The sequence below is a fragment of the Oncorhynchus mykiss genome, chromosome 13 (genome assembly GCF_057628025.1).
Source record: "Oncorhynchus mykiss isolate SJ-2025 chromosome 13, ASM5762802v1, whole genome shotgun sequence".
In the NCBI taxonomy this organism is placed as follows: Eukaryota; Metazoa; Chordata; class Actinopteri; order Salmoniformes; family Salmonidae; genus Oncorhynchus; species Oncorhynchus mykiss.
The window spans coordinates 46,435,943-46,461,345 of NC_143034.1; the positions used below are offsets into that span (position 1 = coordinate 46,435,943).

The 25,403-nt window shown below is 47.0% G+C and overlaps 1 protein-coding gene across 1 annotated transcript in view; it reads right to left on the minus strand.

Moving 5' to 3' along the window:
* Nucleotides 1-763: 763 nt before the first annotated feature.
* LOC110486262 (inactive phospholipase C-like protein 2) overlaps nucleotides 764-25,403 on the minus strand; it is a 96,588-nt gene continuing 71,948 nt past the window's right edge. The window contains exons 4-6 of the mRNA XM_090196327.1: nucleotides 24,227-24,302; nucleotides 9,501-9,610; nucleotides 764-2,775 (exon numbers count right to left, since the gene is read on the minus strand). Of these exons, the coding sequence (XP_090052453.1) occupies nucleotides 2,359-2,775; nucleotides 9,501-9,610; nucleotides 24,227-24,302 (603 nt within the window). The 3' untranslated portion in view covers nucleotides 764-2,358. The remainder of the gene's footprint in view (nucleotides 2,776-9,500; nucleotides 9,611-24,226; nucleotides 24,303-25,403) is intronic.

A 25,403-nucleotide genomic window follows, 5' to 3' on the forward strand; every position in this document is an offset into this window, starting at 1 on the left:
ACGTTTGCTTCATCTTGAACTGCAAATTGCACCTTCTCCAAGCACTTCGCCTGTGTATGATGCACTGCAGGCTTCCTTATTTTCCCTCTGTCAATTAGGTTAGCATTGTGGAGTAACTACAATGTCGATCCATCATCAGTTTTCTCCTACCACAGCCATTAAACTCTGTAACTGTTTTAAAGTCACCATTGGCCATGAACTGTTTCCTTCCTCACCGGCAACTGAGTACAGCGATGAGGTAGTCATAAAAAAATAATGTTAAACACTATTATGGCACACAGAGTGAGTCCTGAACTAATTTAGGCTTGCCATAGCAAAGGGATTGAATACTTATTTCAGCTTTTCATTTAGAATACATTTGTAGAAATGTATACAAACATAATTCCACTTTGACATTATGGGGTATTGTGTGTAGGCCAGTGACACAAAATCTCAATGTAATCCATTTTAAATTCAGGCTGTAACGCAGGAAAATGTGAAAAGGGTCAAGGGGTTTGAATACTGTCTGAATACACGGTGTAAAACAGGACAGATATAAGCATCCCCTATTTGACCTGGACCTATCGTACCTGACTTTGGCAAAAGGATGAATCCCTCATGCCCATTTCCCTCACAGACACTGTCACTCATAACATGTTCCCTCAGAATGTCTTCATGCAATTATATTCCCCATTCTTTTCCTGCAGAAGGAATCCTACATATTCATGTCAGGTAGGCTGCCAGCATGAAGACACTGACAAAGTGGAAGAATTGAAGAATAGGAGGCAGGACGAACAAAGCCAGTTTTAATGGGCCATTTTAAGGAGCTCATACAGAACCACACCACTTTGCAGTGAAACACAAGTCAGGTTATTGTTTGATCCAATTTTTGGAATGATGACCCCCCAACCCAAACCCACCCTGACCTCTAACCCCTACACCCAACATTCCACACCACCTGTCTTGATCTGCAGCACAGAGCAACAGGTATCAAGTCACTGTATATGTAGGAATATACTGTATAGAAAATAATTGTAATATGAATATAACTAACATCAATTATAACAATAATAAGAATATCAACGGGATGTTTTGTTTCAGGGAGAATTATCGGAGATAAATGTAAAGTGTCTCTTCAATACTTGTACATACATTCAGTATACATCTATATAGAGTCACAGTTTCTCTTTTAGGTTAGGTGTGTGTTTGATTGACAGCAGGAATCTGCCCCAGGTCCATGTTTCTCTTGTGATCTTTGACCTTTAGTCTTCGCAGCGCAGACGGGGTCAACAGACTGTTCCAGTTAAAACTGGTTGGTGAGCTCTAGCTAGTAGCTACCTCGCAGAGCACGGCCACGCTCCCTCCATCCATGGGACGACGACAGCAACATACGGGACGTTATGCACACAGCCCCTTGAGAGGCGCTAGGGAGACCCCCTACTAAGCGTCCAGGCATGTTGTGATTGACAGTTAACAAAAATACAAATCTTAATTAAGGGCACTGTGCAAGTGTATGGGGTCCTGCGGAGGTTGGAGTCTCCAGCAGGGGGAGCCAGTGCATCATTGTAGAGGCCAGGTAGGTAGTGACAGACAGAGAGAGGCTGCAGAGCTGCAGTCCTTTAACGTCTCTCTCATAGACAGCGCCGTTGGTTTGTGCAGTAATGGTCCTCTAGCTCGGATCCCTACAGAGTCCGTGTGAGCTGCTCTACGTTGTGCAGTTAAACGGCAGCCTCCTCCTCGGCAAGAAGGGCAGGCTTGAAGCTCGGGATGACGCATGGAAGGGCAGATCTACAGGTATATGGAGTAAACATAAGGGAGAAGATAGAGGAGGAGAGAAAGAAAGGGTCCTGGACATGCTATGGGTATCCTAGGGAAATCCAAAGGCGAACTTGTGCGGTATGAAATGCCAATGTAAGGTGCCTGTACCCGCAGGGCACTGCCCAGAGAAAGACAGCGAGACTCTCCTGACTGACTGACTGAGAGACTGACTGAACTCGCTAATATGGGTGCTATTCGCTCTTTCCAATCCAAGAGAGAGAAATAGGCCCGGGGAGAGAGCTGACAGAGACATTTCTTCTTTGTCTCTAAAACAATACATTTTCAAACTTGTGTCTCTTGTCTTTTACGGTGAGTTTTCTTCCCCGTCCCTTGCTCTATTTGCTGTTTCTCTTCTGCTATTTCCTTCTCACCATCTCTCTCCCTCTCCCTTTCCTTCTCCCTCTCCTTCATTCTCTCCTCTCTGTCCATCTTCGGGGGTGTTAAAGGAACCATCCATGTTCTTTGCTCTTCTCCTCTCTGCTTCTCAAGCCCCCTCTCTCTTTCTATTCTCCTCTCCCTGTCTCTCTTTGGCTGGACTCCACTGCGGGTACAGGCAACGGGTCAGCAGGAACCATCGCTGGCCGTCTCGTTCTCAGAGATGGCATCGTGAGAGCCTGCTGCCCTATACTGTGGGGGCTGGGGTGGGAGGGGAGGCAGGAGCGGACGCTGAGACAGGGGATGGGGTTGAGTATGGAGCTGGGCCTGGAGCTGTGGTTGGGCCTCGGCCTGGGGTTCAGCCAGGTGTTGGGACAGAGGCTGGGCCTGGGGTTGGGTCTGGGCCTGAGGTTGGAGATGGTGAGGTTGGGGTGGATGGTGGGGCTGGGCCTGGTACTGGGCCTGTGCTTGCAGTGGATGGTGTTGGAGCTGAGGGGAGGTAGCTCCGTTCTTGCTCAGGCCACAGGACTGGGTGGCACAGTGGATCTGACGCAGCGTGTCCAAAGCCTCACTCTTAGCGTGCTTCAGGAGGTCCGCCTGACCCTGAGAGAGAGCGAGAGAGAGAGAGAGAGAGAGAGACAGGAAAGAGAGAGACAAAGAATTCTCAGAGAGAGAATGCTGTCACTCATGTGTTTCAATAATGCCCTCTATATCAGACGTTGTCAGAGGAAGACCCAAACATTTTTCAGACTCCAGCCACCCAAGCCATAGATAGTTCCCTTTGCTATCGCACGGCAAGCGGTACCAGTGCACCAAGTCTGGAACCAACAGGACCCTAAAGTAGCTTCTACCCCCAAGCCATAATACTACTAAATAGCTAATCAAATGGATACACACTGCTACTTCTATTATCTATCCTGTTGCCTAGTCTCTTTAACCCTACCTATATGTATATAGCTACCTCAATTACCTCGTACCCCTGCACATCGACTCAGTATTGGTATTCCATGTATATAGCCATGTTATTTTAACTCGTCATTGTTATGCGTTATTCCCTGTGTCACTATTTCTGTTTTTTATCTTTAACTCTGCATTGTTGAAAAAGTAAGCTTCTCACTGTTAGTTTACACCTGTTGTTTACAAAGCATTTAACAAATACAATGTAACGCACTACATTCTTTTAGCCAGCAGATGGCAGCCTACATCCATGCTGCAGTGTGGTTGGTGGAATTCTCTGCGGTTCCTCAGAGCCCCTTCAAAAGTAATCTGTTGATAAGTGATCCCACACCATCATTATCGTCCTCTTTATTTAGGAACACCCCAGAGATTAAACCGTGCCAGATGGGGAGGAAGTGGTCAGGGCAGGCCTCCCGCTTTATGGCGTTGTAAAGTCAATCAGGGCAGTTTCTGTGGCTGCCTTGGTTTCTGAGTTGGAGAATGGGCTACTGCAGCCCCGCTGGCTCTATTCTGTAGTGTTGTGGGCCTGGATTCAACTCCGTAGACACTCAGACTGGAAAGACGTAGAGGCTGCATCCTCAACAACAAAACAAAACCAGCCCCCTTACGGAACTTGTGTCCCTAAAAAAAAAAACACAGACCCTCACTACTAAACACTTAACACTCCCCTCTTCTCTTCCTTGTCTTCTCTCTACATCCCACCCACCACATCCCTTCACAGCCCACCTCAACAACAACCGTCCCTTATTCTCTGAAGCTCTCTTGAGTCTCATCACCACCCTGCCGTCGTCAGCAGTTAGCTGGCTAAGGGAGCCTGAGCGACGTCCCTGTGGGACGATGCTGTTTGAGGCGGGGACCAAGGAATATGTCCTGCCTGTACTAGGGGTGTCTGCCGGCCTGTCTGTTTGTCTGTCGGGAGGTACTACCCATTGCCACTGGGCAGACAGGTTAGTGTGGCGTGTATTATAGGGGGGGTTGAGGGTACAACTCTGGACAAAATGCCTCTTGTTCCCCTCTCGCATGAGGGTAATGCTTAGCGACAAGTCTTCTACATGAAGGGCCTCAGAACACAATCCACTCCAACAGCATGAATAAATCAGATGTTTGAGAAATGATGTAATGTTCCCGTGGGAGTCACAAAGCTGGTGCTGCTGTGCCAGTCAGGGTCTTGGCTGGTGGTACCGGAACCTAATCACCATGGGCTGAGCTCAACCATGGCTACGGGTCCACTCACCCCCGCAGCTGGCCTGGCCTGCAGCACAGCGTTCCATTGGGGGTTAGCCACGGCTGAGGCTCCAAAGAACCACCAATCACACATCTCCATCTGTAGAACTCCTAACCAGTCACAGTTGTTCCTTCCTCGTCCTTAACACAGTCCATTCACCTGTTTCTATGTTTATTTATTTTTATGGGAAGGTTTATCTCAACCTCCAATTTGCCTCCAGATCTGAATATATGGGTCAGAGGACTCAGTGAGACTATAGATTAGCTGTGGAGAGAACACTAGGCATAGAGACAAACTGGTGACAGGAGGAGCTTCAACATGGACAGTCCTTTAATCGTTGACTTCTAAGTTACTATGCTTCAAGAACAATACTGTATCTAGAGAATCAGACTAGCTGGTGCTGCTGGGGGGGTCTCTACAATCCCATAGAGTCTTTGGAGCTTCTTAAGTTTCTATAAAAGGAATCCACAATTTTCTCTTAGCACCTTCTTTTATCCTCTCTCTCTCTCACTCTCTAGCCCCTACCACAGCTGGCAGGCTGGGTACCCTCATGGAGTCTGTGGGCTGTGAAACCAGTGAGTTGGGCTGAATGGAGAGGTGGCTGCCTGGACTTGGGCTGCCAAGCCTGGCTGGCACACACAGACCACACTGCCTCATACCAAATGTTCACCACCATAAAGAGAGGTATTTTGGCTGATAATGTGCCCGTGTCTGCTGTGCTATGTAGATACGGACATGCAGCCTGTACCCACAACTCCCCGTACAGACACGAGGAAGGAGGAAGGAGGGAGAAGGATGAGGGGTGGAGGGATGGAGGGGGTAAGGTCTTAGGTTTTGTGTGTCCACGTGAGGCTTCTTAAGTGCTTAAGTCCTTCAGTTCTATAGAGTGAATTAAAGCTTAACTAAGATAAGACTGCCAGCCACATAGGCTGCCAACGAACAATGAGTCCAAACAAAATAGGCTGAGCAACGCACTTTTCGAAGGTGCATCTCAAACTACTGTTAACATTGTCTCGTGGCTCTACCTTTGAGCTACATTATATATTATATATATTTCCATCCTGTCTTCTATCCCTTTTCATTTGTTCTTTAACGTCGTTTCTGGTCCTGTTTGATGCAGCCCAGACGTCTCCCTGATAAAAAGGTCCTGGGGAATCAAATGTATCCCTGGTCACATCCTCCCTCTCTCTCTGGCTGCCAGCCCGGCAGAGCCCAGCAGAGCCCCAAACCAGGCTAAACACTTCACTCAATCCTGAAGAATTACATCCAGATGAGATCGAAAACACACATCACACATTCCCTCTATGTCCTTATTTGTGTCTTGGCGAGATGGTTGCGAGGCTTCATGCTTTATCAGTGTTGCTATTACCACGGGTAATGATTCATTGAGGCTGTGAAATGAGGGTGTTGGGCCCCGCTTTATATGATTGTGGGCCTGTGTTTACAGGCGAGGAGACGGGAGAGAGGGCAGAGAAGGGAGAGAGGAGAGAGAGGGAATATAGAGGAGAGAGAGGGGAAAGGAGAGTGAGATGAAGAGGGGAGAGAGAAGGGGGAGAGTGTGACACCAATGGCCCACCTAAGGGCACGTCTGCTGGGTCAAAACTCCAGGGAGAGCGGGTGATGGTGGAGAGGGGTGGAGCCTACTGTGCATATCGGCTAACAAATGGTGTGCAATGGTATCATCCTACATGAAAAAAATACTACAGTTTACTATAGAATATTACAGTACTTACCATAGAATTCTATAGTAAAAAATAGTATACTGTAGAATACTATACTACACACTGTGGTATCCCTCAATCATGTGTAGTACTTACTATAGAATGTTGTAGTATACTGCAGAATACAGTCGTGGCCAAAAGTTTTGAGAATGACACAAGTATTCATTTTCACAAAGTTTGCTGCTTCAGTGACTTTAGATATTTTTGTCAGATGTTACTATGGAATACTGAAGTATAATTACAAGCATTTCATAAGTGTCAAAGGCTTTTATCGACAATTACATGAAGTTGATGCAAAGAGTCAATATTTGCAGTGTTGACCCTTCTTTTTCAAGACCTCGGCAATCAATTAACTTCTGGGCCACTGATGGTAAGCCCATTCTTGCATAATCAATGCTTGGAGTTTGTCAGAATTTGTGGGTTTTTGTTTGTTCACCCGCCTCTTGAGGATTGACCACAAGTTCTCAATGGGATTAAGGTCTGGGGAGTTTCCTCGCCATGGACCCAAAATATCTATGTTTTGTTCCCCGACCCAGTTAGTTATCACTTTTGCCTTATGACAAGGTGCTCCATCATGCTGGAAAATGCATTGTTCGTCACCAAACTGTTCCTGGATGGTTGGGAGAAGTTGCTCTCGGAGGATGTGTTACCATTCTTTATTCATGGCTGTGTTCTTAGGCAAAATTGTGAGTGATCCCACTCCCTTGGCTGAGAAGCAACCCCACACATGAATGTTCTCAGGATGCTTTACTGTTGGCATGACACAGGACTGATGGTAGCGCTCGCCTTGTCTTCTCCGGGCAAGCTTTTTTCCAGATTCCCCAAACAATCGAAAGGGGATTCATTAGAGAAAATGACCCCAGTCCTCAGCAGTCCAATCCTTCTACCTTTTTCTAGACTTTCTTGGGCGCCCTGAAGCCTTCTTCACAACAATTGAACCGCTCTCCTTGAAGTTCTTGATGATCCGATAAATGGTTGATTTAGGTGCAATCTTACTAGCAGCAATATCCTTGCCTGTGAAGCCCTTTTTGTGCAAAGCAATGATGACGCCACGTGTTTCCTTGCAGGTAACCATGGTTGACAGAGGAAGAACAATGTTTCCAAGCACCAACCTCCTTTTGAAGCTTCCAGTCTGTTATTTAAACTCAATCAGCATGACAGAGTGATCTCCAGCCTTGTCCTCGTCAACACTCACATCTGTGTTAACGAGAGAATCACTGACATGATGTCAGCTGGTTCTTTTGTGGCAGGGATGAAAAGCAGTGGAAATGTTTTTTTGGGGGATTCAGTTCATTTGCATGGCAAAGAGGGACTTTGCAATTAATTGCAATTCATCTGATCACTATTCATAACATTCTGGAGTATATGCAAATTGCCATCATACTGAGGCAGCAGACTTTGTAAAAATTCATATTATGTCATTCTCTAAACTTTTGGCCAATAATATATATACTACAGTTTTATTTTACTATAGTATTTATACTATAGTTAACTGTAAATACTACAGTATACTACAGTTAATACTACAGCAAAGTCTGCAAAAACACTACAGTGAATACTCAACCCCATCCCCTTCTCAAGACCATCTCTGGAGACCTTCTCCCATTCCTCACTTCCCTCATCAACTCATCCCTGACCACTGGCTGCGTCCCCTCTGACTTCAAAATGGCCCGAGTCGCTACCCTCCTCAAGAAACCAACACACTACTCATCTGGCATCAAAACCTACAGACCTGTATCCCTTCTTTCTTTTCTTTCCAAAACACTTGAGCGTGTTGTCTCTGATCAACTTTCTCGTTATCTCTCTCAGAACGACCTTCTTGACCCTAACCAGTCAAGGCTTCAAGATGGGTCACTCAACCTAGACTGCTCTTCTGTGTCACGGAGGATTTTCGCACTTCCAAAGCTGACTCTCTCTCCTCTGTTCTCATCCTCCTAGATCTATCTGTTGCCTTCGACACTGTGAACCATCAGATCCTCCTCTCCACCATCTCAGTGCTGGACGTCTCAGGCAATGCCCACTTTTGGATTGAATCCTACCTAGCAGGCCGCTCCTACCAGGTGACATGGAGAGGATCTGTGTCTGCCCAACGTATTCTCACTACTGGTGTCCCCCAGGGCTCGGTTCTAGGCCCTCTCCTCTTCTCTCTATTTACCAAATCGCTCAGTTCCGTCATATCCTCACACTCAGCCCCTTTTGTCCATCCCCCCTTCTGACACCCAGGTGGCGACACGCATCTCTGCGTGCTTGGCAGATATCTCAACTTGGATGTCGGCCCACCACCTCAAGCTCAACCTCGACTCTTCCTCCTGGGGAAGGCCTGCCCGCTCAAAGACCTCTCCATCACGGTTGACAACTCCACAGTGTCGCACTCCCAGAGTGCAAAGAACCTTGGAGTGACACTGGACAACAACCTGTTGTTCTCTGCAAACATCAAAGCAGTGACCCGCTCCTGCAGGTTCATGCTCTACAACGTCCGTAGAGTACAACCCTACCTCACACAGGAAGCGGCGCAGGTCCTAATCCAGGCACTTGTCCTCTGCCTTCTGGTCTACTGCAACTCGCTGTTTGTTGGGCTCCCCGCTTGTGCCATCAAACCCCTGCAACTTATCCAGAACACTGCAGCCCACCTGGTTTTCAACCTTCCCAAGTTCTCTCATGTCACCCCGCTTCTCTGACACTCCACTGGCTTCCAGTTGAAGCTCGCTTCCGCTACAAGACCATGGTGCTTAACTACAGAACAGCAAGAGGAACTGCCACTCCCTACCTTCAGTCTATGCTCAAACTCTACACCCCAACCTGAGCCACTTCTGGTCTCTTGTCCCTCCCACCCCTAGGAGGGCAGCTCCCGCTCAGCCCAGTCAAAGCTCTTCTCTGTCCTGGCACTGCAATGGTGGAACCAGCTTCCCACTGAAGCAGCAGAGTTCCTGCCCATCTTCCGAAAACATCTGAAACCCTACTTCTTCAAACAGTATCTTAAATAACCCTCCTACTCTCCTAAGACCCCTCACCCCCCTAAAATGTAAATAGTACACTAAGGTATTCTTTCATGTGGGATGTGTTATCATGTTAGTTACTGCTGAGCCCACTGATACAGCTGTAGGCTGGAGCTGCACCATTTAATTAAGAGATTTAAGGATTACAAAGAAGGGAGGTGCCAATTAGCCAAATTGCTGTCTTAAGATGTAATCACTTGGGAGAGTAGAGCAGCAACATCACTTCTATAAATTACTGGAAGTTGTTTCAAATCAATAACCTTGTGAACTTATGCAGACCGAAGCAGTATTTCTAAGGAATGATGCACTAGCCATACATTGCTAGTGTTATCTTGACAGTACACTATCCATTAGTCTTTAATAGTACAGTATCTTGTCAAAGATTTTCCTGTGTTTTAGGATGGATGGATGGATGTACTGTACTCATACCTTGAGGACGGTGATGTTCCAGGCGTAGCTCTCCATGGCTTTATGTAGCTTCCGGCCTTTCAGGCCCTCCTTCGCCCCGATCCTGTGAAGGTCCACATGGAAATCCAGTCCTGGACAAACACAAACACAAGAGGTGAATGAACTGTTCATAGGGTACAGGCAGCCAAGGTCAGAGGGGTTAGGATAAAGTGGAAGTCCGTTGGACCGTCTGTCCATTTGGACAATAAAATAATGTTATTCATCTTCAGCTGTAGGTTGTTCTGTACCATCACCACCCCGGATGGTCCCATGGCCTGTAGGGCGTACTGTACCATCACCACCCTGGATGGTCCCATGGTCTGTAGGGCATACTATACCATCACCACCCTGGATGGTCCCATGGTCTGTAGGGCATACTATACCATCACCACCCTGGATGGTCCCATGGTCTGTAGGGCATACTATACCATCACCACCCTGGATGGTCCCATGGCCTGTAGTGCATACTATACCATCACCACCCTGGATGGTCCCATGGTCTGTAGGGCATACTATTCCATCACCACCCTGGATGGTCCCATGGTCTGTAGGGCATACTGTAACACACCACTCTGGACGGTCCCATGGTCTGTAGGGCATACTATACCATCACCACCCTGGATGGTCCCATGGTCTGTAGGGCATACTATACCATCACCACCCTGGATGGTCCCATGGTCTGTAGGGCATACTATACCATCACCACCCTGGATGGTCCCATGGCCTGTAGTGCATACTATACCATCACCACCCTGGACGGTCCCATGGCCTGTAGGGCATACTATACCATCACCACCCTGGACGGTCCCATGGCCTGTAGGGCATACTATACCATCACCACCCTGGACAGTCCCATGGCCTGTAGGGCATACTATACCATCACCACCCTGGACGGTCCCATGGCCTGTAGGGCATACTATACCATCACCACCCTGGATGGTCCCATGGCCTATAGGGCATACTATACCATCACCACCCTGGACGGTCCCATGGCCTGTAGGGCAAACTATACCATCACCACCCTGGACGGTCCCATGGCCTGTAGGGCATACTATACCATCACCACCCTGGATGGTCCCATGGCCTATAGGGCATACTATACCATCACCACCCTGGACGGTCCCATGGCCTGTAGGGCATACTATACCATCACCACCCTGGACGGTCCCATGGCCTGTAGGACATACTATACCATCACCACCCTGGACGGTCCCATGGCCTGTAGGGCTTACTATACCATCACAACCCTGGATGGTCCCATGGCCTATAGAGCTTACAGTAATATAACCACCCCGGACGGTCCTATGGCCTGTAGGGCATACTTTAACACACCACCCTGGACGGTCCTATGGCCTGTAGGGCATACTGTAACACACCACCCTGGACGGTCCCATGGCCTGTAGGGCATACTATACCATCACCACCCTGGATGGTCCCATGGCCTATAGGGCATACTATACCATCACCACCCTGGACGGTCCCATGGCCTGTAGGGCATACTATACCATCACCACCCTGGACGGTCCCATGGCCTGTAGGACATACTATACCATCACCACCCTGGACGGTCCCATGGCCTGTAGGGCATACTATACCATCACCACCCTGGACGGTCCCATGGCCTGTAGAGCTTACAGTAATATAACCACCCCGGACGGTCCTATGGCCTGTAGGGCATACTGTAACACACCACCCTGGACGGTCCTATGGCCTGTACTGTACTGCTGTAAATCTGTCCACTGTCCAGATCATCTACCACTGGATTGGCACTGACTTCTACAGTACACAGCTACTGTAATGCTGAGTACAGCTGCTTCCCTGGACACTTTTTCAGAGTTTGAGGACAAAGTCTAAATACAGAGCAACTTCCCACTACAAAGACATGTCCCTACCCTTCATGTTCTGTGCTCCACTTAAAAAGTCCCCTCAACAAAGTATGCCATCACCATTCCGGTTCCCCATGGCACACATTGGCACACCCATTTCTCCATCCCTCCAGCAGAGCCACCCCCTTGACAGGCACACGCCCATAAAACCCCACACACCCACACCACCACAGTTCAGTGGCTGAGAATCACCCTAGCCGAGAGGCATGGAGAACAAGAGAGGGAAAGAGAGAAATATATTATTAGTGAGCTGCTTCTGAGCAGTAGTGTAACTGGGGCATCCAGGTGTTATAAATAGCACCTGGGCGTGATACGAACAACAATAATAATGGTGAGCAACAATACGTTTCTAGCCAGAGGTCATTTCTCTCTTTCTCTCTCCCTGTGCCCAGCCTTCTGACACGCTCTCCTCCCATCCATCTACTCATCTACAATCTCTCTCCCTGTGCCCAGCCTTCTGACACGCTCTCCTCCCATCCATCTACTCATCTACCCATCTCTCTCCCTGTGCCCAGCCTTCTGACACGCTCTCCTCTCATCCATCTACTCATCTACCCATCTCTCTCCCTGTGCCCAGCCTTCTGACACGCTCTCCTCTCATCCATCTACTCATCTACCCATCTCTCTCCCTGTGCCCAGCCTTCTGACACGCTCTCCTCCCATCCATCTACTCATCTACAATCTCTCTCCCTGTGCCCAGCCTTCTGACACGCTCTCCTCCCATCCATCTACTCATCTACCCATCTCTCTCCCTGTGCCCAGCCTTCTGACACGCTCTAATCCCATCCATCCATCTACTCATCTACCCATCTCTCTCTCTGTGCCCAGCCTTCTGACACGCTCTCCTCCCATCCATCCACTCATCTACCCATCTCTTTCTCTGTGCCCAGCCTTCTGACACGCTCTCCTCCCATCCATCTACTCATCTACCCATCTCTCTCTCTGTGCCCAGCCTTCTGACACGCTCTCCTCCCATCCATCTAGTCATCTACCCATCTCTCTCTCTCGCCTGGCTTACTCTACTGCCCGTTCTTTCAAAGTGATAATAATCACTGTTGTTATATTAAGCTGTTTGGTTCCCATTTATTTGAGGATTGAATATTTTTGTACTGTGTTTCCACGAGCTGTCAGTGAAATGAATCAGTGAGATATCATATCCTGAACCTCAACCCATTCATTTATCTCCTTTATATTCACAACAAAACCAGAAGTAAAGGTGTCAGACTCAGTTCTTAAAAGGGGAGATCTGCAGTTGCTACATCCATTGTTGACCTTATGAATTTATATATATTTATATACCTTTTCCTTCTTGAAGAATATACCATATAAATGAGCTTAGTTCAACTGTCAAATCCAATCAGAACCCAAAACATAAGCTTGTTTTACCAATGTTTGTAAACATTATACATGTAAACAAATTCTGTACAGCCTCAAAACTTGCTTAAAAATATGTTTTTTATATATTAGATGGTCAGTCCTTGCATCCATAGCTCTGTCTATAAGAGTGTTTACATTTTTCTCCAGGCCCATCCCTCAGCTTGAGGAACCTTGTGGCACACAGCCTCTCGGACCATTTCATTTTTCAATTGTCCTGTTCCCCTCCTGTGGGACACTTGTCCTGTTCCCCTCCAGTGGGACACTTGTCCTGTTCCCCTCCAGTGGGACACTTGTCCTGTTCCCCTCCTGTGGCACACTTGTCCTGTTCCCCTCCAGTGGGACACTTGTCCTGTTCCCCTCCAGTGGGACACTTGTCCTGTTCCCCTCCAGTGGGACACTTGTCCTGTTCCCCTCCTGTGGCACACTTGTCCTGTTCCCCTCCTGTGGCACACTTGTCCTGTTCCCCTCCAGTGGGACACTTGTCCTGTTCCCCTCCTGTGGCACACTTGTCCTGTTCCCCTCCAGTGGGACACTTGTCCTGTTCCCCTCCAGTGGGACACTTGTCCTGTTCCCCTCCAGTGGGACACTTGTCCTGTTCCCCTCCGGTGGGACACTTGTCCTGTTCCCCTCCGGTGGGACACTTGTCCTGTTCCCCTCCAGTGGCACACTTGTCCTGTTCCCCTCCGGTGGGACACTTGTCCTGTTCCCCTCCGGTGGGACACTTGTCCTGTTCCCCTCCGGTGGGACACTTGTCCTGTTCCCCTCCAGTGGGACACTTGTCCTGTTCCCCTCCAGTGGGACACTTGTCCTGTTCCCCTCCTGTGGCACACTTGTCCTGTTCCCCTCCAGTGGCACACTTGTCCTGTTCCCCTCCAGTGGGACACTTGTCCTGTTCCCCTCCTGTGGCACACTTGTCCTGTTCCCCTCCTGTGGCACACTTGTCCTGTTACCCTCCAGTGGGACACTTGTCCTGTTCCCCTCCGGTGGCACACTTGTCCTGTGTTCCTCCGGTGGCACACTTGTCCTGTTCCCCTCCTGTGGGACACTTGTCCTGTGTTCCTCCGGTGGCACACTTGTTGTTTCTAACTGTCACTTCAAGTAATGAGCCCCTATGGCATACTCTACTCTATCACAGCTGAGTCTCACGCTCTGCTTCTTGTGTGAAGAGAGAGGGAGAGAGAGACAGGCGTGTCAGTGCTGGGATGTGCTCAGAGAGAGACAGGCGTGTCAGTGCTGGGATGTGCTCAGAGAGAGACAGGCGTGTCAGTGCTGGGATGTGCTCAGAGAGAGACAGGCGTGTCAGTGCTGGGATGTGCTCAGAGAGAGACCGACGGGATCAGGGGCAACAAAATGTCCACGCAATCTTCTCTCTGAATGCTCCTACACACACAGACCTATGCTCCATATACACATAGGGAAAGGGGGATACCTAGTCAATTGTACAACTGAATGCATTCAACTGAAATGTATTCCACATTTAACCCAACCCCTCTGAATGAGAGAGGTGCGGGGAGCTGCCATAGTCAACATCCACGTCTTTGGCGCCCAGGGCCTTGCTCACGGACAGAAGGACAGATTTTTACCTTGTTGGCTTGGGGATTCGATCCAGCAACCTTTTGGTTACTGGCCCAAAACTCTAACCACTAGGCTACCTGCCGCCCCAGGCGGGGAGAGAAACAGGGGGAGAGATAAGAGTGAGTAGTAAAATAGAGCAAAAGAGGAGTGAGAAAACGGGACTAACGAGAGAAATGAACAGAATGGAAAAAAAGGCAGGAGAGAGAGAGAGAGAGAGAGAGAGAGAGAGAGAAATCAAAAAAGAGAGGCTCCGAGCCGAGCTTCATTTATTTATTATGAGTGATGTGCTGCGAGGGAGGGAGCAGCCAACGCCGGATTTCATCACAGGACACCGCAGAGAATGGGATTTTCTCTGTCCGGAACGGCGGCATTGACTATGTAAAGACAGGGGACTCTTTATCGCCTGCATTTCCATGGTAATGGGATCCATGGTGAGAGGCTGCTAACCATACCAACGCAGCCAGAGGCGGCGGAGAATCTCACCAAGGGACAGAGAGGGGGAAGGGAGGAAGGAATATCAATAAATAAACATAGCCATGTCCATGCAGGCTGTGCCTCCTACCTCCTCCCTCCATCAGTCCTCCTGCCCTATACCCACGCTAGCTAACAGCAGTCTACTGCTGCTGTCTCTCTGGTGCCAGGGCTGGAAAACCCCATTAAAACGGGTGATATGAACTCCGTGGTTCTCTTAAACATGATCGCAGGATTTGAATAAGCAATTTTAGGGGTATATACATGACGTGCATGTTATGAAAAGCACCACGTATGCACGTATACACACACACACACACACACACACACACACACACACACACACACACACACACACACCTGTGCACACAGCCACAGGTAGCATCTGTGTGCCAGAACGTATGTCACAGATGCCTGAGTGGTCGTTCATTAGTGCGGCCGGTGTTGTGGTGAGCCATCAATACAACCCAGGGGGGTTCGTTAGGCAGGCACCTCTGTAGGTGCATGCAGAGAGGAGTTAGCGGGGACATCTGGTCGCCTCACGTCCCGCCTCTCTCTCGCTCTCTCACTCTCTCTCCCCTCATCAACACATCAGCGCCACTTCCCAAATTAAAGTGATTAGAAGCAATAATGGCTGGGCATAATGATCACAGAGGGGGTGGAGGAAGGAGGACAGAGGACAGAGCCATTCAAACAGAGTGCTGTTTTCTCTGCCACATATATTTCAAACAGATGTGTGTGTGTGTGTGTGTGTGTGTGTGTGTGTTTGTGTTTACGTATGTGTTGATGGAGGGGACTGTCATCAGTGATCAAAGCTTGATCAATTACAAGCGGCACGATGACACACGTGTCCCACTGTGACGGCACCACGCTGACATGTACCTCAAATAACCAGTGTAGGCGTCAGCTGCAATCAGACATCATGGTAGACAACACACCTAAAAAAAAACTTTCTGTCGATCACTGCCAGCTTATCTGGGTTGTAATGTCCCCCTTTTATGGTTTCTCACCCAGCAACTAAATGCTAATTATACCTTTTGATATCAAAATCTATTATAGGACATAAACCTTCTATTCCATGTGAATGTACCTCTGCCACCCCCCCTCTCTCTCTCTCTGCATATCCCCATCTCTTTAGGCTCTTAACATGTAAAGTGTCTATGTTGACTATCACACAGTCCTGAGCTGACCTCTGCATGTCCTCTGAATAACTTAGTGAACATAGATGGTTAGGATATCAACTAACAGTGGCTAAATGGATTCCTATTGGGGCCCGTCGGTCAACATGTAACCCGTTTGGACTGTGGGTTCAGGGGGCCATAATAGACTATAGTCCCAACTTCAAACAAGTTATCCTTATTAAAGCCAGGGGAACACACACTGAGACCTGCGTTTACATTGAGAGCTGTCAGAGTATGATAACCTGCCTCCCCACCCTCTGCAGGCTGGCAGGGCCTAAGGCCCTAATTCAGTGGGCAGATAGCTAGGAGATGAGTTCCACACGGACACACAAAGCTTCAGGGCATCAGCCGTTTGAAATGGAAGACGGCACCGCTGTCGCCCAGCTGGTGGACAGAGGGAGAGAGGGAGGGAGAATGAGAGAGAGAGAGTTGGGCTGGGAGGGACAGAGGGAGAGAGGGAGGGAGAATGAGAGAGAGAGAGAGGCTTGGGCTGGGAGGGACGAAGGGAGAGAGGGAGGGAGAATGAGAGAGAGAGAGGGTTGGGCTGGGAGGGACGAAGGGAGAGAGAGAAAGAGAGAGAGATAGGTAATGGCGCAAGGGTTGATGGCTAAATTGTGCCACACTGTGTTTATCACTAAACACACTCATCAATCTCTAAATGGACTGGAAACATTGACTCATTGCCTAACATCGAATTCCTTTCGATCCTTCGTCATTGGTTAACTGGCTGAACCCCTGCGATTGTCACTGACCAAAATCACAGGATGCATCCTGATCTGCAGTCGGAGGGGAATCTTTGGTTCTGTCTTGAATAACTGGCTGATTTCAAAATAGCTGTCTGATCTGGCCATGCAGTCAAGCGGCTCTCTCCTCCCTGACTGGTTCTGGTGGTTGGCCTTTATTTTTGATTGGCTGGCAAACGGACATATTTATGTGTGGGCTGGCTGGTTGACCTCTGCCCTCCAGAGTTCCACACTACAGCAGAGACTCAATGAGGCATCCACACAGTCGCTAGGGGCCCTCCCTACTTCCTGTCCTGGCCGCTTTATTAAAACCATACATACACGTTGACGCACGCACCCACAGACACACACACATGCACACGCACTGAATGAGCCAACCATCCCTCTTCTAGTTTTCCCCATCGTTGGTTTTATTACCGGTGGTGTAGCAGTGCTCCCCATGCCCAGGTGCCTTATGGGTAAACAGCGGTGTGCTGTCGTCTCTCCGTGGGGCTGCTGAGAGCCCAGCCATGTGTGTCACAGCTGCTTCAGCTTCCTGTGTTTGTAGTTCCTTCGCCACACACTTTTTATATTTTCCATTTCATTTTGTTCCGCCTGGCCAAGCAATACCAAAACAGCGCCCTTGTCAGAAAGCATGGGCTGTGATGCAGAGGCATGGGAGAAGTTAAGTCTCAGAAATCTGTGTGAATCCAGCAGAGAGGTGGGGGAGAGGGGAGGGATGGCTGCAGGACATGTCTTTTTACGACTGGGCTGGGTGAAGGGTGGGGTGGAGGAGGGTGAGGGAGGGAGGGAGCTGGATGTTAGAGAAAGTGTTTGGCATGAGGCTGAGGGCCCCTAGGGCTTCTTTTTTCTCCAGTTCCCCCACCCCCAATGTTTTCTTATTATATTATTATATTACACAACCAACCCTTTGACATCCCACTACTGACACCAACACACAGCTGTGTGACTGTATAGCTGTGTAGTTACTGGTGGGGTTTCAGCCATGCTTAGCCCAGGGCTTCTTATGGGGCTGTTCTATGGAGGAGCGGGGGAGTGCATTCTGATTCAAGCCCAGCTTTCATGCTCCATCCCTGGGTAATAGGGAAGCACGACACTGGCACAGGGACATGGTGCTGCCCACATGGAGGTGGCTGGGCATGGGCATGAGCCTGTTACTGTGAGACTGAGGGGAGGCCTGTGGGGTGCAGGCTCATCTCATCAGATTTGGCACACTGGGTGGACATGTGCAAGCCTGTCCAGTGGCTTCAGTGTCTGATGAATTCCCCCAACCATCTCAGTATCACTCTTAAACACACACACTCTCCCTGTCTCTCTCTCTCTCACTCACACACTCACACACACACACACACACACACACACACACACACACACACACACACACACACACACACACACACACACACACACACACACACACACACGCACACACAAACACATTTTAGGGGACCTAAAATCCTATTTTCCCTAACCTGTAACCCTAATCAAAACATAACTCCTAACCTTAACCACTAAACCCTTAACCTAATTCTAAACCTAAGACTAAACCTGTCTCTGTCTGGTTCTGTTAACATGTAGATGTTTTTCATTCCATCCACAATTCATTCAGTTCATTATATATACAGTGCCTTCAGAAAGAATTCAAACCCCTTGACTTATTCCCAGATTTTGTTGTGTTACAGCCTGAATAGAAAATGTATGAAATGTATATTTTAGCTTACCCATATCCACACAATACCCCATAATGGCAAAATGAAAATATGTTTTTAGAATTTTTTTGCACATTTATTGAAAATGAAATAGAGAAATATCTAATTCACATACGTATTCACACACCTGAGTCAACACATGTCAGACTCACCTTTGGGAGCGATTACAGCTGTGAGTCTTTCTGGGTAAGTCTCTAAGAGCTTTGCACACCTGGATTGTACAATATTTGCACATTACGATTTTTTTTATTATTCAAGCTCTGTCAAGTTGCTTGTTGATCATTCATTGTTACACACCCATTATCAAGTCTTGCCATAGATTTTCATGGCGATTTAAGTCAAAACTTTAACTAGGCCACTTAGAAACATTCAATGGTGTCCTGGTACTCAACTCCAGTGTATATTTGGCCTTGTATTTTAGATTATTGTACTGCTGAAAGGTGAATTTGTCTCCCAGTGTGTCACGCCCTGACCTTAGAGCTTTTAATGTCTCTATTTTGGTTTGGTCAGGGTGTGATTTGGGTGGGCATTCTATGCGCTTTATTTCTATGTTTTGTGTTTCTATGTTTTGGCCGGGTATGGTTCTCAATCAGGGACAGCTGTCCATCGTTGTCTTTTGATAAGGAATCATACTTAGGCAGCCTGTTTTGCCACCTTAGGTTGTGGGATGTTTTTTTGTTAGCTCTGTGTAGCCTTCAGAACGTGACATTCGTTGTTCTTTTGTTGTTTTGTTTAGTGTTCAGTTGTAATAAAAGTATGAACACTTCCCACGCTGCACCTTGGTCCACTTCTTCCGACGAGCGTTACACAGTGTCTGTTGGAAAGCAGTTTTTCCTCTAGGATTTTGCCTGTGCTTTGCCTGTGCTATTCCGTTTCTTTTTATCCTAAAAAACTCACTAGTCCTTGCCGATGACAAGCATACCCCTAACATGATGCTGCCACCACCATGCTTGAAAATATGAAGGTGGTACTCAGTGAAGTGTTGTGTTGGATTTGCCCCAAACATAACACTTTGTATTCAGGACATAAAGTGCATTTCTTTTCCACTTTTTTTGCAGTATTACTTTAGTGTCTTATTACAAATAGGATGCAAGTTTTGAATAATTTTACTCTGTACAGGCTTCCTCCTTTTCACACTGTCATTTAGGTTAGTATTGTGGAGTAACTACAATGTTGTTGATCCATACTCAGTTTTCTCCTATCACATCCATTAAACTCTGTAACTGTTTTAAAGTCACCATTGGCCTCATGGTGAAATCCCTGAGTGGTTTCCTTCCTCTCCGGCAACTGAGTTAGGAAGGTCGCCTGTATTTTAGTAGTGACTGCGTGTATTGATACACCATTCAAAGTGTAATTAATAACTTCACCATGCTCAAAGGGATATTCAATGTCTGCTTTTTTCATCTCCTAATAGGTTCCCTTCTTTGTAAAGCATTGGAAAACCTCCCTGGTCTTTGTGGTTGAATCTGTGTTTGAAATTCACTGCTCGACTGAGGGACCTTACAGATAATTGTATGTGTGGGACACAGAGCTGAAGTAGTCATTCATAAATCATGCTAAACACTATTATTATAAAACTTATTATGTGACTTGTTAAGCACGTTTTTTACCCCTGAACTTATTTAGACTTGTCATAACAAAAGGGTTGAATACTTATTGACTCTAGACATTTCAGGTTTTAATTTGTAATCTATTTGTAAAAATGTCTAAAAACATAATTCCACTTTGACATTATGGGGTATTGTGTGTAGGCTAGTAACACCACTTCTCAATAGAATTAATTTTGAATTTGTTGTAACACAACAAAATGTGGAAAAAGTCAAGGGGTGTGAATAAATATATACTGTACACTCCCCTACGTATTTATTTGGCCAGTGAAGCTAAAGCGTTTAATTTGTCTCTATACCCGAACAATTTGGTATTATATGTACTATAGTACATATATGTTTTCATACATATCTGTTTCACCATTTAGAAATGAATGCACTTCATGTATCTAGTCATAAATACTTGGACAAATTCACTTAGTGTTTTCAGTTTAGTCAACACGTTTGCATTTGGTCTCATATTCTTAGCACACGATGACTACATCAAGCTTGTGACTACAAAGTAGTTGGGTGCATTTGCAGTTTGTTTTGGTTGTGTTTCGGATTATGTTGTGCCCAATAGAAATGAATGGTAAATGATGTATTGTGTTATTTTGGAGTCACTTTTAATTGTAAATAAGAACAGAATATATTTCTAAACACTTCTACATTCATGAGGATGCTACCATGATTACAGATAACTCTGAATGAATCGTGAATAACGATGAGTGAGAAAGTTACAGTGTCAAAGATCATACCCCCAAGACAGGCGAGCCTCTCACCATTACCAGGGGGTGATATTTATGCCTCTGTAACAAAGCTGGAGTCTTTGACAATTTGTTGGGCCTTCCTCTAACACAACCTGGTATTGAGGTCCTGGATGGCAGGGAGCTCGACCCCAGTGGCGTACTGGGCCGTACTCACCACCCTCTGTAGCGCCTTGCAGTTGCCGTACCAAGCGGTGATGCAGCCAGTCAAGATGGTCTCAGTGGTGCAGCTGTAGAACTTTCGGAGGATCTGAGGGCCCATGTCAAATCTTTTCAGCCTCCCGAGGGGGAAGGGAAGTTGTAGTGCCCTCTTAAAACTGTGTTGGTGTGTGTGAACCATGTTAATTACTTAGTGATGCAGAGGAACTTGAAACTCTCGACCTGCTCCACTACAGCCCCATCGATGTGGATGGGTACGTGCTCGCCCCTCCGTTTCCTGTAGTCCTCGATCAGCTCCTTTGTTTCGCTGACGTTGAGGGAGAGGTTGTTGTCCTGGCATCACACTGCCAGGTCTCTGACCTCCTCCCTACAGGCTGCTTCACTGTCCAAATAAAAACGTTAGGAGGTGTACACGTGTGCTGGTTTACGTGCATCTGTTTAATATCCATGGGCTTAGCAGTGCAGATGTACTATCTGTGTTATGTCTCGCCTTCAGAGGCGGGCAGGCACAAATACTGTAGGTAAACAAACATAATGAGGATAAATCAGGAATCCTGATGCATCTTCATCTCATCTTCTCTGCCATTTAGAAGCGCTGTCTGTCTGCAGCCATCTGTCTGTCTGCAGCCATCTGTCTGTCTGCAGCCATCTGTCTGTCTGCAGCCATCTGTCTGTCTGCAGCCGCTCAGTACTGCAGTGGGGGGCAAACTGCAATTACAGCCCCGCGCAGAGGATGGCGAGCCAGGAGAAAGACAATCATTGGCCCCCTAATTTGGAGCCATTTTGTACTTAAAAGATCTCATTATAGTCAATTACAACCACGCACCAAAAGCCTTAGTCACCGCTATCGTCCACAAGCCATTTTTAAAAAAAAAACAGTATTGACGATTCCCTGCTTCCATTCTCTCCCTCATCCTATCTTTCTATCTATTACTGTCCTTCCTGTCCTCTTTATTCACTGAGTTTATTCACTCCTCTTGTTCCATTCAATGCCGCCTTGCTCGGTGAGTGAATGCACTGACGTGTTAACCACCCAGGGCTGAGTCCCTGAAGATACATGGTAAATTACTGGATGGCTACAGCAATAGCAATGACAGTGACTATGATGAAATCCCCACAGGTACAGTTGAAGTCAGAAGTTTACATCCACTTAGGTTGGAGTCATTAAAACTGATTTTTCAACCACTCCACAAATGTCTTGTTAACAAACTATAGTTTTGGCAAGTCGGTTAGGACATCTACTTTGTGCATGACACAAGTCATTTTTCCAACAATTGTTTACAGACAGAGTATTTCACTTATAATTTACTGTATCACAATTCCAGTGGGTCAGAAGTTTGCATACACTAAGTTGACCGTACCTTAAATCAGCTTGGAAAATTCCAGAAAATTATGTCATGGCTTTAGAAGCTTCTGATAGGATAATTGACATCATTTGAGTCAATTGGAGGTGTACTTGTAGATGTAAGGCCTACCTTCAAACTCGGTGCCTCTTTGCTTGACATCATGGGAAAATCAAAAGAAATCAGCCAAGACCCCAGGAAAAAAATTGTAGACCTCCACAAGTCTGGTTTATCTTTGGGAGCAATTTCCAAATGCCTGGAGGTACCATGTTCATCTGTATAAACAATAGTACGCAAGTATAAAGACCATGGGACCACGCAGCCATCATACTGCTCAGGAAGAAGATGCGTTCTGTCTCCTAGAGATTAACGTACTTTGGTGTGAAAAGTGCAAATCAATCCCAGAACAACAGCAAAGGACCTTGTGAAGATGCTGGAAGAAACAGGTACAAAAGTATCTATATCCACAGTAAAACGAATCCTATATTGACATAACCTGAAAGGCCGCTCAGCAAGGAAGAAGCCACTGCTCCAAAACAGCCATAAAAAAGATTTGCAACTGCACATGAGAACTCATACTTTTTGGAGAAATGTCCTTTGGTCTGATGAAACAAAAATAGAACTGTTTGGCCATAATGACCATCATTATATTTGGAGGAAAAAGGGGGAGGCTTGCAAGCCGAAGAACACCATCCCAACCGTGAAGCACAGGGGTGTCAGCATCATGTTGTGGGGGTGCTTTGCTGCAGGAGGGACTGGTGCACTTCACAAAATAAATGGCATCATGATGATGGACATTTTTTATGTGGATATAGTGAAGCAACATCTCAAGACATCAGTAAAGGGAAGTTAAAGCTTGGTCGCAAATGGGTCTTCCAAATGGACAATGACACCAAGCATACTTCCAAAGTTGTGACAACAAAATCAAGATATTGGAGTGGCCATCACAAAGCCCTGACCTCAATCCAATAGAAAATGTGTGGGCAGAACTGAAAAAGTGTGTGTGAGCAAGGAGGCCTACAAACCTGACTCAGTTACACCAGCTCTGTCAAGAGGAATGGGCCAAAATTCACCCAACTTATTGTGGGAAGCTTACGGAAGGCTACCCGAAACATTTGACCCAAGTTAAAAAATTTAAAGGCAATGCTACCAAATACTAATTGAGTGTATGTTAACTTCTGACCCACTGGGAGTGTGATAAAAGAAATAAAAGCTGAAATAAATCATTCTCTCTACTATTATTCTAACATTTCACATTCTTCAAATAAAGTGGTGATCCTAACTGACCTAAGACAGGGAATTTTTACTCTGATTAAATGTCAGGAATTGTGAAAAAATGACTGAAAAATGAATTTTGAAAAACTGATTCCACTGCTGTGCCTATGAAGCTAAGCAGGGTTGGTCCGTTCCCTGAATGAGAGACCATATGCTGCTGGAAGTGGTGTTATATAATATCTCATTGCCTTGTGTAGGGTGCTGTCTTTCAGATGGGATGTTAAAATGGGTGTCTTAACTCTCTGTGGTCACTAAAGCTCCCATGGCACTTATTGTAAGAGTAGGGGTGTTAACCCCAGTGTCCTGGCTAAATTCCCATCTGGCCCTCATACCATCATGGTCACCTAATCATCTCCAGCTTGCAATTGGCTCATTCACCCCCCTTCCTCTCCCCTGTAACTATTCCCCAGGTCATTGCTGTAAATGAGAATGTGTTCTCAGTCAATTTACCTGGTAAAAAAATGTAATAGAAAGACTGATCAGCGACCAGTTTGGGATGGGAGTGTCTGGGTTTGTTGAAGCTACTGACCCGTGGCATAGACTGGTCCGAGATCTGTTTGTGCTGTCTTGCCGACCTTAGGAGACAGCACTTTACCAGGCTATGTCACTGATAAAGTGAATACTACAAAGCCTTACCTGCCCGTTGTGCTTGTGTGAGCTTGGAGTAGACCACGTCAGCTGACTCGATCAGCGTCCGGCTCGTCTGAATCATCTATAGAGAAATAAACGGGACAAGATTACGCAAAAGGAAGTGAGGTCGTACAGCATCAAGCAATTTCTGTGTCGCAGGGGGACTTCTTATGCCATGAGTCCTACTGTAGACAAGGCTAAACAGGACAATGGAAACAAAACCTCTTAGTAAAGAATAACACAGAATTATCATTGAATGTACGCATAGCCAAACATGGGGGAATACCCTAGGAATAATGAATAACAAAGTCTAAAGGGAAATTCTTCTCAGAGACATTCAATGGAAGAGAAAGAGGGTATGTCAACATTTCACAAAGCCCTTGGATCATTCGCTCTTATAAACTTTTTTCTCCCTTTGCAATTGCCAGACCCTGGGAATCACACACACACAGAGACAGACAAGACAAAACACACACACACACAGTTCACACACACACACACACACACACACACACACACACACACACACACACACACACACACACACACACACACGGCGAGTCCTGATCATGTGGTGACACAGTAGAGGACAGGAGGTGAGAACAGTCTGGGTGCATCCTAAATGACACCCTGTTCCATATTTAGTGCACTACTTTAGACCAGAGCCCATAGGGTTCTGGCCAAAAGTAGTGCACTACATAGGGAATAGGGTGCCATGTTGTGATGCAGCCCCCGTCTGGTCCCCTACCTGTGTTCCTGGAAGCATTGAGCCAGCCTTACAGCTTTAGCCCAGTTCCAATCCCCAACCCTGTGACCTGAACTGAAAACCTTCTGCTTTTACAGCCTCTCTCCCTCCCATAGACAGCGAGAAGCAGCTGGCCTGACCCAGCAGCAGGAGAACGCTAATGAAGTTTCACACTTTAGTTAAGAGCACAGAGACAAGAAGCAGGCCACTGTGTGTGGGCTGGTACAGGGCCACTGGCTCTGGGATCATATTGGTCAGCAGACAGGACAGGGGGCTGGCTCCCATTGGCTCAGGCTGAGCTGGGTCTCTCTGGCCTGGCCTCAAGGGCGCTGACCACAGAGTTCCAATCTGCTGATGCTCAGTTCACTCCTAGGTTACGGCGCCTGCGTCCAACCAGCCCACATGAGGACAACCATTAATGTCTTAATGGCTAGGGCT